General features: G+C 34.5%; 1 protein-coding gene across 1 annotated transcript in view; it reads left to right on the top strand.

The window, feature by feature from the left end:
- Nucleotides 1-9,364, top strand: part of OLA1 (Obg like ATPase 1) — a 196,264-nt gene extending 186,900 nt beyond the window's left edge. Inside the window, exons 8-11 of the mRNA XM_066232462.1 lie at nt 2,220-2,360; nt 3,046-3,142; nt 5,177-5,299; nt 8,855-9,364. Of these exons, the coding sequence (XP_066088559.1) occupies nt 2,220-2,360; nt 3,046-3,142; nt 5,177-5,299; nt 8,855-8,956 (463 nt within the window). The 3' untranslated portion in view covers nt 8,957-9,364. The remainder of the gene's footprint in view (nt 1-2,219; nt 2,361-3,045; nt 3,143-5,176; nt 5,300-8,854) is intronic.
- Nucleotides 9,365-15,421: the final 6,057 nt, after the last annotated feature.

A 15,421-nucleotide genomic window follows, 5' to 3' on the forward strand; every position in this document is an offset into this window, starting at 1 on the left:
GCTCATTTATTGCTAAAATGTACCAGCTCTGCTTCTGCATTATGAAGATCATCTGTCAACACTTTGAGATATTCTCCTTTGTTATTAAGCTTGTGATGCTCTACACTGTCAGGTTTTTTGCCAATTATAGTTAAGGTACAATGGTGTATTCACCAGATCAAAGTCTCACATTGGCGGTAGAGGAATGATTTGTAAGTCTTTATTCATCTGAATTGTACAATAGAACACCTGAGGAATGCAAATAATCCCTCTGAGGACTCTGCAGGAAAGGCTGTTAAAATGACAGGGTAGAACTATTGTTATTCTGAATTGATGTTTTAGCCAAAATAATTATTTCTTATCTTGTTGTTTTGTAACAGTTTTTGTTTTATTAGTTATGTTGACCATATTTATAAAATAAAAATGTATATGATATTTTTATATTATCATTTCACATGGGCTTGTTTTATTTTACTTGTATTGAATCTATATATTTTGGGTATGTGATCTTTTTTAAATTGCATACTTGATTGTATCTGATGTAAAATAAACGTATGTTCCATTTTAATGTAGTTTTGTTTGACTAGTATAAGTCTATGAAGTAACTTAAAATCTCCTAATGTTATTACAGTCAGAAGTATCTGTTGAAATTTTCCCTTTTTCCTTAACCTGTTCTTCATAATTTTGGATAAGAAAATATCTGGTTTGGATTTCCTATTTTAAAGGACACTAAACCAAATCTTTATTTATCTATTTATTGGGTTGGCCTTTTTTTTTTTACTCTTTTTTTCATTTTTTTAAGGATAGGACCAAAAAGGAAAGAAAAATTATGAAGAGCAAAAGCCACTGATAACAGATATCATATTAAATAAATAAACTGTAGATTATCCTTGTATAACAGACATGTACAATTTATTGTGAATTTTTCAATGTTGTATCCCATCCTAAATTGTTTCTAATAACTGATTCTCTGCCATTTTCTTTGATAGGTGGGTGTTAATGAATTTGTGGTCAAATCTTATGTTTCTTTTCACCTAAAGTGACATTAACATTGATTACTTAAAGGATGCTACCACAGTTTGTTGCTTTTTTGCCATAGTAGCTATTAAACCCTTGGTCTAAATATGGTAGACTAGTGGAACTATGCATAATATACATTAATATAAATTTCTTTGAAATCTAGGTTCAATTCTATACTAAACTCTATTCCAGAATTTTAGGCATACATACCATGATTTTCAGAGAGTGAAAATTAATAATAGTAATTACTGTTAATATTTGTTTGCTGTATGCCAGACATTACTTTTTTAGGTCCATTACAATATTACAATATAATATGTACTATTATTATCTCCATTTTCATAGATGAGGAAACTGAGGCTTAGAAAGGTTCAGTAACCTGCCCAAGAATAAAAGCTAACAAAGTGATAGGACCGGAACATGATTAAAATACTACACTTATTTCATTTCTATTTTAACTACTGATTTGTCAGAATACCCCATGCTTTGGGAGAAAAAAAAAATCAAGTCATCTTTTTAAGTAACACTTGGTATCAATTTCTTAACTGATTTGGCTTTTCAAACCCTTTTCAATTCAAAAGAATTTACTTCCTCTGCAGTTCTATTAGTCATGATCTTACAAAAGAAAGGTTTATAAGAGCAGTGTGTACATAGTCAACCAGATTTCTAAATCTTTATTTCTGGACATGTTTGCTTTGATTAGCAAAAACTCCCCTCAAAACCGATACAAATATAAACTTATCCGTCTAAGAAGGAGCTAAACCAAGCATATAGATATCTGGGTAGAACAGATTATTTGTCAAAGACTCTTCAAAATTCCCTGGTACTTTCAGGTCTGATTTCTGTACAAATGGAACTTTGTTTCTGTTTTTCAAAATTTTGCTTTGTAAAGTAAGAAAAATAAATCATAAAATTGAGGTTTTTAGGGGCCACAGGTATTATAACACATTTAGTGTAACTTTTAAAACTTTTAAAATATTTGTATAATACTTTCTATAGATAATATGCTAAAGTAAAACTAGATTACAGTAAAATACTATGGTGTATACCTGAAGCAATTGCTGCCTGTTAATGCCTTGACCTTGGAAAGCTATACACAAAAAGATGGCATCATAAAACCGTGCAATTCTTATGAATATGTATGTGCTACTTGATAATAATGAATGTGGTACAGTCATGCATGCACTACAAGATAATGTTGTGCCCTTTTTTGTCTACAGGTTGATAAAAATTAAAGAGTGGGTGGACAGGTATGACCCAGGTGCCTTGGTCATTCCTTTTAGTGGGGCCTTGGAACTCAGGTTGCAAGAATTGAGTGCTGAGGAGAAACAGAAGTATCTGGAAGCGAACATGACACAAAGGTTAATTTAGCATTCATTTTCCCTACACTTTATTATCAACTATTTCCTTGCAGTAATTTAATTGCTTGCGCTGATAGAATAATAAATGACAGAGTAATTACCATTATAAAGAGGGAATCTTCTCCTTTCTTTACCATGAGACAGAGTGAAAAGATTTATTTTAAATTAAGTTTTTAACTGTCATCTGTCATCTCCATACAGTGTTTTAATTATAACATAGGTATTAGTTATGTATATTTTTGAGAAGGAATGATCGCCAAAACTCTTTCGTCATGTTCAGTGGGGGAGGGGAAAGGGTGAATCAGTTGCCTGAATTTTTTCTGAGTAACCGTAATATATTATTTAAACATTGGATTTCAAGCAAATAATTTTGCTTTTATGACCCACATCCTGGAAATAATTAATATTGGAGGAATTAGCATAGAATGTGTAGATCAAATTTTTCTTTTTTTATCGTAAACAATTCAAAATTATATATTCAGACTAATACAATTAGATTCAGTTTTTAAAGGGTTTTTTAGAAATAGTTATATGCTTTCTGACCTCTTCAAGTGCATTAGAAAGATAAATGGTCATTTACTAATATCTTTAACATTTTCTGCTTGAAATGAATGATTTTAGCTCTATACCAATCTCTGGCACAATCAACTTATATGTTGAGTGAATTTGTTTCATTTTATTTCAGCGCTTTGCCAAAGATCATTAAGGCTGGGTTTGCAGCACTCCAACTAGAATACTTTTTCACTGCAGGCCTAGATGAAGTGCGTGCATGGACCATCAGGGTAAGATTCATACTTATTCATCAGCTATATCCAGTTCCACACTATTGAATTCAGATTGATATCACTGACTTTGAAGTTTGTCATGGTGGCGGTTAGCTAGTCATTACAGATGAGGTTTTTGTCCAGGATAACTTTAATTATTTGTGAGCTGCTGAACAGTGAAAGTGGAGCGGCATTGATTGAGGCAGGTAACAATTGATTCTGCCTATTACATAGTCTGAATTTCTTCATCCTGTAGAATCTGTCTACCCTCCTCCTGTGGTCAGAGATAAGACGCACCAGTATTGTGCTTGCTTAATCTGTGTGACTGGGTTTGTCTGCAGTGAAATTGATGTGGCTTTTCATTTTGTATTCACTAAGTTTGTTTGGGTTGCGGGTGGTTCTTTCCTCCTTTGCTTTGCTCGGATTACATTTTCAGCAATAAAAGCAATATGACATCATTATGCTCTTTATAGATACACAGTTGGGCTCAAAGAGCTAAACTCAATGTGTAATAATTCATGCCTTCTGTAATTTGGATTCATAGAAGTAGTATTTATTTTTTTCAGTGTTATATATTCAATCTTTCTTCTTTAAAAATGTGATATGTATTTTAAATATTGATGTAAACTGCTTAGGGTCAGAAAGAATGACTAATTTATTCCCAGAGGACAATAGATACTGAACTGTAATGGCTTGCTTTTAAATGTAAATATATTGTAATATATAATTACTATTGAAAAATATTTTGAAATATATATAGACCCAAATAGTATTATAGAATATAAAAATTATGTCAGAACTTTTAGAAATACTGTGTCATATTCATTCTTTTATTATGCTTTTAATGTATATGCTACATGATTAATTTTAATGCTGTTTTGATTTCTGTTTGCACTGACTACTGCAAGTTATTGTTACATTTATTTTGATTTAGTATGGATAGGAATGTGGAGGCAGTTCAACATAATGTTAAATGCGTTGTATGAATGTGAGATTCACTTTTCTTTTATCTCCTCTCCCCTTGTAAAATAAAAAATGTTTTATTGATATAAACCAAGTTCCTTTTATGTAGACTTACAAAATAATGACAAAGCAAATCTGAATTCATAAATAAATTGCCAGGGTTTAATTTTACTATATACTTTAAAGCCTTAAACTTTTAAACTTACAGTATATGTAACAGGAAAGAAAACGTGTTCTGGGCTTTAAAATGTGAAAGCTGGTTAATCTTAAGACTGATTGTAAGTATCCATGATTTAATGTGCTGAGATATTTAGTCAGGTAAGCATCAGTGAGTAGCCATATTAAGCCAATACATCTTTTATTGTAAAAACTGTGCTTTAGAGTGTCAGACTTCTTATCACTTGAACATGCTTTATTAAGCAGTCTTAGGTCACCATTATTTCTCAAATTTCCTTCCATGGTTGTGTGTGTCTGGAATGTATGTCCTTGTCATTTAACCTATGAGGTAATTATAAGACATTTATCTTCTTACATCAACTTGAATTTTCCTCTGTGATGGTTAGAAGCAGGGTGTATAATGTAAAATGCTTGAAAATTTTATTATGAAAATTTTAAAATTATTTTTCAAACATAGATTATATAATTTGTTGGAAATATCTTTAAAATGTCCTTTTACACATTGATTTTTCTATGTTCTTTAGATGAGCTGAAATTTCAAGGCTTTTTATTTTTTAAAACCTTTGATAATTCATCTTGAAAGTTACTTTAAAACCTTTATTTTTTTTCCACTGTGAAGAATCAAAATGAAAGTCAGACCAAAATCAGACCACTGCATCTAAATCGATAAAATTGTGGATGACTGTTAGGAAAAACAAAGCTGTGCTTCTTTAATATCTACTGGCCCGTCTGTGCTACATCTGCTACACAGGTAGCACCCGTGTTGAAAATGTACTAACTGTTTATCTAACATCTTCACTGATAGTAAATAAGTTTAAGTTGACTCCAACTGCAGATCAGGAAAAAGAAACTCTACCCTTACAATCAGTCATCTTAAAAGCAATTAGTTTTCTCTGGTCTTTCTTTTTAAAGAAAGGGACGAAGGCTCCTCAAGCTGCAGGAAAGATCCACACAGATTTTGAAAAAGGATTCATTATGGCTGAAGTAATGAAATACGAAGATTTTAAAGAAGAAGGTTCTGAAAATGCGGTCAAGGTAAGGGATTATTTTCTAGTTCCATATTTTATAATTTTTACTTAGAGGAAGATAATCATGATTAAAATGAATAATCATCTTTTAAACTGTGTAACAGGGTTTAGTGGTACTATCAACTGATTGAAGAGCTGTAGATATTTACATGCTTTAAGATAATTTTTTAAATGTATGAATTGTTTTTTTAAAAACTAAAAAAAATAAACTAGTTTTAAGTAATTATAATTTCAAAGCATTTGTTGACTGATGGCTAGTGAAAATGTATACTTATTACATTTAGATATCTAAAATAGAACTAGTATTATATGCCTATGATTAATTCAAAGAAAGGGACAAAAATATCTGTTCTTAAAAAAAATGCAGGATTGTACTTTTTTTCCAGATCTTTGGGAATTTGATTTGCTTTCTTAACACTAGAGGGCAGGTCCAAAATTGTGCTTTATTTTAGCTAATAAGTATAATTTGATTTGCAACCCCTAATAATAAAGCAATATCATAATAATAAATTATTTTTTATAATGTAATTTTTTTTCAGGCTTAATTAATCTTGTTTGTCTTAGGTTTTACTTAGCAGAATCTAGTAGGTATGTCATCTCTAATTAATAGGTCAAGTGATTAAACTGACATTATGGTGAAGAATTTAAAGAGGTCTCTCTTATGTTTACTATTTTATCATTTGAAAGGTATGCAGAAAAGTTATTTCAAGTTTAGTTTATCATTAGATTGGTATCATTGGTATCATTAGAAAGATCATACTGACGGCAGAACTTTAATAGAACTTCTGGAACCCCAGAAGGGGGGGGAATCTTGGTATAATTGGTTCAATATGAGGTGAGAGCCATTTCGTTTATTAAAATTGAGTGAGAGATGTTACAATTTAAATCTGAACGTCATTAGCCTGACCTGTGGTGGTGCAGTGGATCAAGCGTCAACCTGGAATGCTGAGGTTGCTGATTCAAAACCCTGGGCTTGCCTGGTCAAGGCACATATGGGAGTTGATGCTTCCTGCTCCTCCCCCCCTTCTCTCTCTCTCTCTTTCTCTGTCTCCTTAAAATGAATAAATAAATAAAAATAATTAAAAATAAAAATGTTTTAAACTGAACGTCATTAGCTTCTCAATGGTGTCATTTGTATCAATAGATAGGTATGCAAATATTGAGATTGAACTTAGTCATGAATACTAATTAGACTTGAAAATCTCAGGTTATTTTTCAACATGCTACATCATGTTGGCATATGTATTTTTCATACAGTAAAGATGATTAAAATAAGGAATTTTTCTGTTACTAGTATTCAGAAATCAGTTGCTGCTTTATTTTAATACTTATGTGATAAAGCTCTTCCATCAATCCTTAATAAATGTCTATGTTATAGTAAACTTTAAAGATATATAAATTCTGAATACTTCCTCTAACAAAACAGGGAAACTTTACAATATACAATAAAATAATATTTCCTGCTTGTAGAAATGCTTACCACAACTGGGAGCTTTTATACTATAAATTGGAAATGATTGACCTCTGAATTTTCAGCTTTGAACACCATTAGGTGTTTTATGTGATTTATTTTAAATCTCCAAAACTAACATTTCAGAATTTGAATTCTAAGCATATAAAGCATTTATGAATTATGTTATGCTCTCCTATTCAACATTATTTACTTGAATATTATCAAGTCAGTTTTAGGTTTGAGAGCAAGATTGTGTATATGTGTATGTATATGTATTTCTAATACCAGTGCAGCATAACTAATTTAATGCCAGTGCTGTGAACTATATACTGAATAGCTCTGTGTGGGCTTTGTAGTCTACAGGGATACCACATTATTAGCAATCATATCTGCTTAGGCAAAGCTGGCTTCTACAGATGGCTGCTTTCAAGTGCAAATGAACTGGTTAGACGTGTCTTGTTTAATACATACTCAAGATTCACAAATGGGTATTGATTTTTTTTTCAACCACTGTTTCTGATAGCAGTGGAAATGGATTAAATGGTCTCTAGAGAATTTAAAGGAGCACTGTCACCTTTAATTAATAGTAAACTTGAGTAGTAACAAAGTATATAAACTTACATTAATATGTCATGTCAATATGTATTTGATTTAAATTGTATGGTTTTAGAACAGTGGGCTTTATTCTTAAAATAAGTAGCAATACATCACGTCTTTAAAAAAATAATGTGAGAGAGATTAGGTGGATGTGTGCCTTTCAGAATGTTAGTGTATCATGGGTTTTTAAAAATCAGCTTTGTTTTAACAGCACACATTATTAGTAGGTGATTTTTTATATGTAATCTGGATATTTGAAAATATGTTTACTACAGCTCTGTGATCTGTTTTATTTTTACCTCAAATGTATGGTCTTCATTAGTATTGTTTCTGATTAGTATAATTGCACTTGACTTTGAACATTCTTATCAATATGTTCAAAGGGAAGTACTGATCTTATTGGGCAAAGGTTTGTGTTTTCAATAATTTCTAACAGTAGGAAAATACTTTTGAGAATTTTTTCCAAAAGATCCTCACATCCTCATTGTCAAGTATGGTCACATGGTACTGAGTGAGTGTGTGCAGTATTAAGCATAGATGCTGAAGAGCCTGTTGTGCTTAGGGTGAAGTGTGTGTGTTATGCATGGGTGAACCCGGGTCTCTGGAACTGCTGTATGTTTGCATTAGAATTACTGGCCAATTGCATGTCTAAATCTGCATACCAGCAGGTGGAATCAGTTGCTTTGCCAACTGATATACAAGTGGAAAAAATATTTATCTTTGCAGTTCCAACCTGTTAGAGTCTGCTGTAACTAGGACCGTTAGTCCGTACAGGCATACCTCGTTTTATTGCGCTTCACTTTATTGCGCTTCACAGATGTTGCATTTTTTTTTACAAATTGAAGGCCAGACCATCTAGCAGAAAAAAAGGTTACAACTCACTTTATTGCAGTACTCACTTTATTGTGGTGGTCTGAAACCAAACCTGCATTATCTCCAAGGTATGTCAGTAATCTTTATGATGAATTCTAGTACACACCACTATGTATAGTCACTGTCAATACTAAATACAACACTATAAGGAAATCATTTAAAATCTGTGCATTACAATTGATAGTACTTTTTCTTGTAGCAAACTATCTTTTTGACATCACCAATATCACCACAGACTTTCTTTAAGAAAATAAAGTGGCCTTAACTAGCTATGTAGTCTTTTTTCCCCCTACCTGGTTTGAACCGTTTTACTACAGTGACTTGCTGGATGTTTGTAGACACATCAGAAGTATACCATAAGTAGCGTGTAATGAAATACAATAATATTGGTATAATTACATTTATGTACCAAAAATTTATTGGAGAATACATTTTGATTATGTATGTATGGAAAATCTAGTTCTGCCCAAATCAGGAATATTTTTGCTTCTCTCCAGGTCTAGGTTTAAGCTTGTATGCATTTCTATATTTCTTTTAAATATGACCTAAGAAGTATAATACTTTTTGCATCTGCTTCTACCATTTACCTTATGCATTTATTGTATAGTAACCCATTTCCTCTATATTTCCTATCTGCAGGCTGCTGGAAAGTACAGACAACAAGGCAGAAATTATATTGTTGAAGATGGAGATATTATCTTCTTCAAATTTAATACACCTCAGCAACCGAAGAAGAAATAAATGCTAGTCATTACCCAGATAAACATACAGTTTCCAAACGGCATATGATTTTTTTTTATTAAAATTTCTGAAAACTGAAGGGACAAAGTTGGGGGGGATGGAAATCTTCTACAAACAGAATTATTTTTATTTGTTTTGAAATTAAAATACTGTGTACTTCTGATGAAATGCAAGTTCTCTAATGTGAACAGCTTTGCTTTTCACGTGATTAAGACCCCACTCCAAATTGTAGAAGCTTTTCAGGAACCATATTACTCTCATGATACTTCATTAATCTCCATCATGTATGCCAAGCCTGACACATTTGACAGTGAGGACAATGTGGCTTGCTCCTTTTTGAATCTACAGATAATGCATGTTTTACAGTGCTCCAGATGTCTACACTCAATAAAACATTCGACAAAACCAGCCTTGGTGTGTTTGGGGATGTCTGTATTGACTGACGGTGGTGTGCTGAATGCGATACGGCACCTGGTGGTTGCTGATTACAGAACTTTAAGGCGGGTGTGTGACACAGTAACTGGCAGTGTGGGGCAGCTGCAATTGTATCTTAAAAGTGAGTCTTTCATGGGTACTAGAAGAATAGCATACCAGGGATTTGTCTCAAGAAAGTTAATTAATTTGTAGATGGACATTTATTGAAGGTTGATAGCAATGATGCTACAAAGGATATAACATAGGTGACTGTGACCAAAAATAAAATAATACTGGAAAAAAATTCTGCTTCAAAAATTAAGGAATTTTTTTTGTTGTTGTTCTGACCATATTGAAGAGAGTGCTTATTTTTAATCTTTCCTTTGAAATTATGAAATTGTGGAAACTAACCCATTCATGTCTGGCGGGTTATATTTTTGTTTAAATTCAGTAGTGAGTGCAAAAGTTTATTACTGAAAAGATTAGACCTTAAGCTGATTAACATACTTGTTATGAAAAAATATTTTAAACTGGTTAAAATTTTAGTGTGTTTAAGTTAAGCATTTTCTAAAATTGTAATAGAAAATTCTGAAAAAAATAATGATGAATTAGTTATTTGGAGGCCATTTGGCACTGAGCTGTCTCTGATGATCATCATCTTCAAGTCCTCTCATCCTTGAACTCACCTTTTCCTCCCATGTTCCCACTCCTGCAGTACCTCCCTTGTCCCCCTCCATGACCCCTGTGTGTTCTGTGATTGCAGAACCATTTCTGTGGCATACAGATTTAGACCTAGGTTAGTCTTTTATTTTACTGTATTACTTTGTCACTTTAAAGATAAGGAAATATTAAAACATACATAAACTTAACACTGAAACTTAATATAACACAAAAAGGCAAGAAAAGAAGTGATTTTAAAGGAGCTTTGGCTATACATAGGAAAGGATGTTAAAGAGGATGCAGTTAGGTAATGAAGGTACTTTAGAAGCTCTTAAGTGAGTATGCCCTTTTTGAGAATCAAATGCCGTAGTCCCCCCTTATCCTCGGGGGGTGTGTTCCAAGAACCCCAGTGGATGCTTGTAACTGAGGATAGTACTGAACCCTATCTAGTCTGTTTTTTCCTTTATATACATACCTATGATAAAGCTTAATTAGTAAATTAGGCACAGTAAGAGATTACAATAATAATTATAAAATAGTACATTTATAATAATATATTGTGATAAAAGTTATGTAAATGTGGTTTCTCATAACCAATCTGGATAACAGAGACAGCTACTAAGTGACTCACAGGCAGGTAGCATCCGCAGTGTAGATACGCTGGGTGTGGGGATGATTTATGTCCTGGATAGGACAGAGCGAGGCAGCATGAGCTTTCATCATGCTACTCAGAACAGCACGTAATTTAAAACTTAATTGTTCATTTCTGGAACTTTTCATTTAACCAATTTGGACTTCAGTTGACCACAGGTAACTGGAACTGCAGAAAACAAAACCACAGATATGGAGGAACTGCAGTAAATATATTTTTTGCAAATATAAAAATTATTGAACTTCAGCAGGAAATAAGAAAAGTAAGTGGAAAAAATGTTTTTAACTAAATAAAACATTAATGAAACTCAGGAACAGGTACAGTTGACCAAGTTTGCTGTGAAAATTCTTGTGGTATTACTTTATTGAAGGAATGTATAGATTAGTAGATTTTTAGGGATTTTACTAGTATAAGAGGAGATCAAATATTTTACATTTAAGTCTTCTCCAAAGTAAATTGCATAGACAAATAAGTTAGAAATCTCATTTAATAAAAGCCTTTAAAATTCTGTGATTTTACTTTCACTAACTTCTACTGTGGTAATTGCACGTTGCAAGAGCAGAACCATTAATAAGAGAAAGAAGCAAACTACATTTATTAGGTAACTAATATTAAGAAATAACTGTTTATTTAGGGGCTGAAATTAAATCCTAAAAATGTTTAATTTGGTTACAAGTTCTGCAGACTTCTAAATACATGTCCAAAATTGTATTTTTTGTAAAAGTTGACAATTCCAAGAACTTTTACACATAGATAACTAAAAATATATCTATATCTTCATGTTTAATATTGGTGATAATTGTTTTCTTAGGATTATAAGTATTTTTTTTCACTTATCTGTAGCTCCATCTTAATCAAATTTGTAGTTAAAAAGAGATTTTTTGTGTGTGTGTGAGAGAGAGAGAGGGACAGATGGGACAGACAGACAAGAAGGGAGAGAGATGAGAAACATCAATTCTTCATTGTAGCACCTTAGTTATTCATTAATTGCTTTCTCATATGTGCCTTGACTGGCATGCTAAAGCAGAGCGAGCAACCTTGGGCTCAAGCCAGAGACCTTGGGCTTTAAGCCAGCAACTTTTGGGCTCAAGCCAGTGACCATGGGGTCATTTCTATGATCCCATGCTCAAGCCAGCAACCCTGCACTCAAGCCGAATGAACCCACATTCAAGCCATGACCTTGGGTTTTGAACTGGGTCCACTGCATCCCAGCTCAACACTCGATCCACTGCACCACCGCCCGGTTGGGCAAAAAAGATTTTATTTTTGCCAAAGTTTGAAAAAAGTTTGTGATAGTATTTAGTTTTTTATTGTATTACCTTTGTAACTTGCACTTTGGGCATGGCAGATCAGAACCAGAACCCCACCACCACCAAAAAACAAAAACAACAGATACTTTTCATCATTAACGTAGTTGTGTGTGAAGCTTTTATTCACCTATAATATGCCAACTCCATTTGGGAAATAAGTTTTCTTAGTCATGATTAATCAACTTTTCTACATTAAAATCCAGATTTATGTTTCTAGTTGTCTCTTCATATTATATTCTCAAAGCTCCTTTGTAACAACCCTGTCCCTTCTTAAAGAGTCAGAGACAGAAAATTCCTTCTTTTCCCATCTTATATTTTCAGATTAGCCTACTTTAATACACTTAATATTCTTTTTTATTTTTCCTGGTACTTCAGAAATGTTGATTGTTTCTAATGGCAAACTGCTCTACCTAGGAAAATCATCTATTTTAAGCTAGTAAAAATATACATGGTAATAGAATAATAAAAGAGCCAGGTTTGACTTCTGATTGACTTTTTTGTCTCCTTCTAACTCATTTGGGGTCCCTTATAAAAAATGACTGTCCTTGAATTGTCATCATGCTCTGTGAATCTCCTGAACCACTTTTAAACTAGTATCTCACTGAAAAGCACTTTAGAGTTCTTAAACTACACATCAGATCTGGTCCTTGGCTTTGCATGTTTAGGGACTTGATTTTTTTCAGTTTCACTAGAACTGTGCTTAACACTTCCCTAACACATCTAATTTGTTCATTAGAATGCAAGTTCTTCATTTAAGGAAGAAGGTATTCCTGATATATAAATAACAAATGGTGGTTAAGGCCCATACTAGGGAGTTTGAATCCTGACTGCACCACTTCCTAGTTGTGTGACTCTGGTTAGGCAAGTTACCTAACTACCTGTTTCCTCAGCTATATATGGGGATAATAAGGCCTCCCTGAGGTTTGTTGTAAGGATTAAATGAATTTATACATGTAAAATACTAAAACTTCTTAGCACCTAGTAAGTGCTTAGTAAATGTTAGCAATTCTTTTAATTTACATTTGGAGTGCTTTCTTTTTTTAAAGTGAGACAGACAAACAGGAAGGGAGAGATATGAGAACCATTATAATTCTTTGCAGCACTTTAGTTGTTCATTGATTGCTTTCTCATATGTGCCTTGACTAGGGGAGGAGGGTTGGGGGGCTACAGCTGAGCCAGAGACCCCTTGCTCACGCCAGTGACCATGGAGTCATTGTCTATGATCTCACGCTCAAGCCAGCCACTGCACACTCAAGCTGGTGAGCCTGCACTCAAGCCAGCAACCTCGGAGTTTCAAACCTGGGTCCTCAGCATTCTAGTCCGATGCTCTATCCACTGCGCCACCACCAGTCAGGTTGGAGTGCTTTGTTAAGGCACCTGTATCCTCTAAACACAAACATAGAAGGGAAAGTTGTTTGGTGAATGTAAAATTAGAAGGCAGAAATGTAATTGTTCTCTAGGAAATCACCTCTAGGACTGCTAATGGACATCTGCAGTTGAGGATACTTCCGTTTACTTGATCAATAAGCCAGTTTATTATTCCTGCCTCTATATGGTGGCAGTGAAAAGATAAATAATTATGGTATTTCTTCTAAGGACAGATAAGAATGGGAGTTAATGGGGGGATCTGCCTGTCTAGCACCACAGACCTCCACGCAACAGAGTTCTTGATGAAACGAGAAAACCAGTCACATGAGTTGGGATTCTCAGATCCCGCCTTTTCTTTTTGAATGTATGCTTCCCAAACCAGACAATGGCTTTTTTTGATGCTATTCCTAGGGAGCATTTCTTTAAATGCTTTCTTATCATGGACAATAGAATTGTTTCACAATTTGACTCAGAAGCTAAGGAGGGAAGAAACTACAGAAGGGGCCTGGTGCGTGGTCTGCATTCGAAGGCCCGCAGAACCTGTCCAGGAAGTGCCATGTGCTCGCTTGCCACCAAGATGTCAGAAAGATGGATAGATAGTGATCTCATACTCTCTGATCTTGATGCAAATTGCCTTTTTTTTTTTTTCTGGTGAAATTAACCCTCTTGGTTGGCCTTAAAGTACAAGGAACAGATCGCATCTTCATTTAATTGCATTCAGTCAAATTTTCGAATCCTCTCAAAACAGTTTTATAAAATACTTTTTTAGATCATAACTATAAGCTATCTGAAGGACGTTATTTGCAGATATTATATGAGGAGGGTATGCTAGTTGTCTCCCAGAATGCATTCTTCTCCCTTCATACTTTATAGTTGGGTTCTTGGCTGTCCTGCTGTAGAGGATTGCCCAGTCTCCTTGCAGCTGGTTGTAAGTCACATGACTCAGTTCTTGTCAGTGGATGTGAATGAAGGCTAATTCCAGAACTAGCCATTGAAATGGATGTGTGGTCTTCTGGGGGGAGGGGCTATTTGTCTTCCAGAGAATCTGTTAATAATGCATACAAGGACAGCGACCTGGGGACAGTGGAGCACCAGGATGGCAGAAACCTGTACCTCTGAGAGGTCAGGGGACGAGAGCACCATATAACCTGGCTGCTCACCTTCCTTCAGACATTCTGGAAGCTACGGTATTTAAGCTACCATGTCTCTGTTGTAGCAGCTTCATTTTCTACCATAGCAAACATACATATTCTGTTCTTGTCTCCTTTTTACCTTATTTGGAGTTACTCTGTTCTGTTATCAGCACAGCTCTATAGGGTGGAAAGAGCTTCTAATCAAATCTAGCTTCAGATACCAATTCACCACTTAGATGAAACTGCTTTAGGTTTCAGTGGCTTAGTATGAAAAGACTAAAGAGAGCTCCAGATATATAACAGCCATACAATAAATGTATATTTCTGTGTAATTAGTTCCTTCTACCATCACCTAAAAGTAAGCACAATTGACAGGCTCGATCCTTATGTATGACAAGAAAACTATGGATCATGTTCTCTGTGGTTATTTAAATGCCTGTCCTGCAGAAGAAACATGAATATTTTAATGTTGCTAAAGAATATTCTGAGCCCTGGCTAATTTGCTCAGTGGTAGAGCGTCGGCCTGGTGTTCAGGAGTCCCGGGTTTCGATTCCCGGCCAGGGCACACAGGAGAAGCGCCCATCTGCTTCTCCACCCCTCCTCCTCTCCTTCCTCTCTGTCTCTTCCCCTCCCGCAGCCAAGGCTCCATTGGAGCAGGGATGGCCTGGGCGCTGAGGATGGCTCTGTGGCCTCTGCCTCAGGCGCTAGAATGGCTCTGGTCGCAACAGAGCGATGCCCGGATGGGCAGAGCATCACCCCCTGGTGGGCGTGCCGGGTGGATCCCGGTCGGGGGCATGCAGGAGTCTGTCTGACTGCCTCCCTGTTTCTGGCTTTGGAAAAATACCAAAAAAAATAAAAAAATTAAAAAAGAATTTAAAAAAATATTCTGAAAGAGGAAATTGTTGGATTGAGTGATAAATGTTGACAT

This window comes from Saccopteryx bilineata, chromosome 5, assembly GCF_036850765.1.
Source record: "Saccopteryx bilineata isolate mSacBil1 chromosome 5, mSacBil1_pri_phased_curated, whole genome shotgun sequence".
In the NCBI taxonomy this organism is placed as follows: domain Eukaryota; kingdom Metazoa; phylum Chordata; class Mammalia; order Chiroptera; family Emballonuridae; genus Saccopteryx; species Saccopteryx bilineata.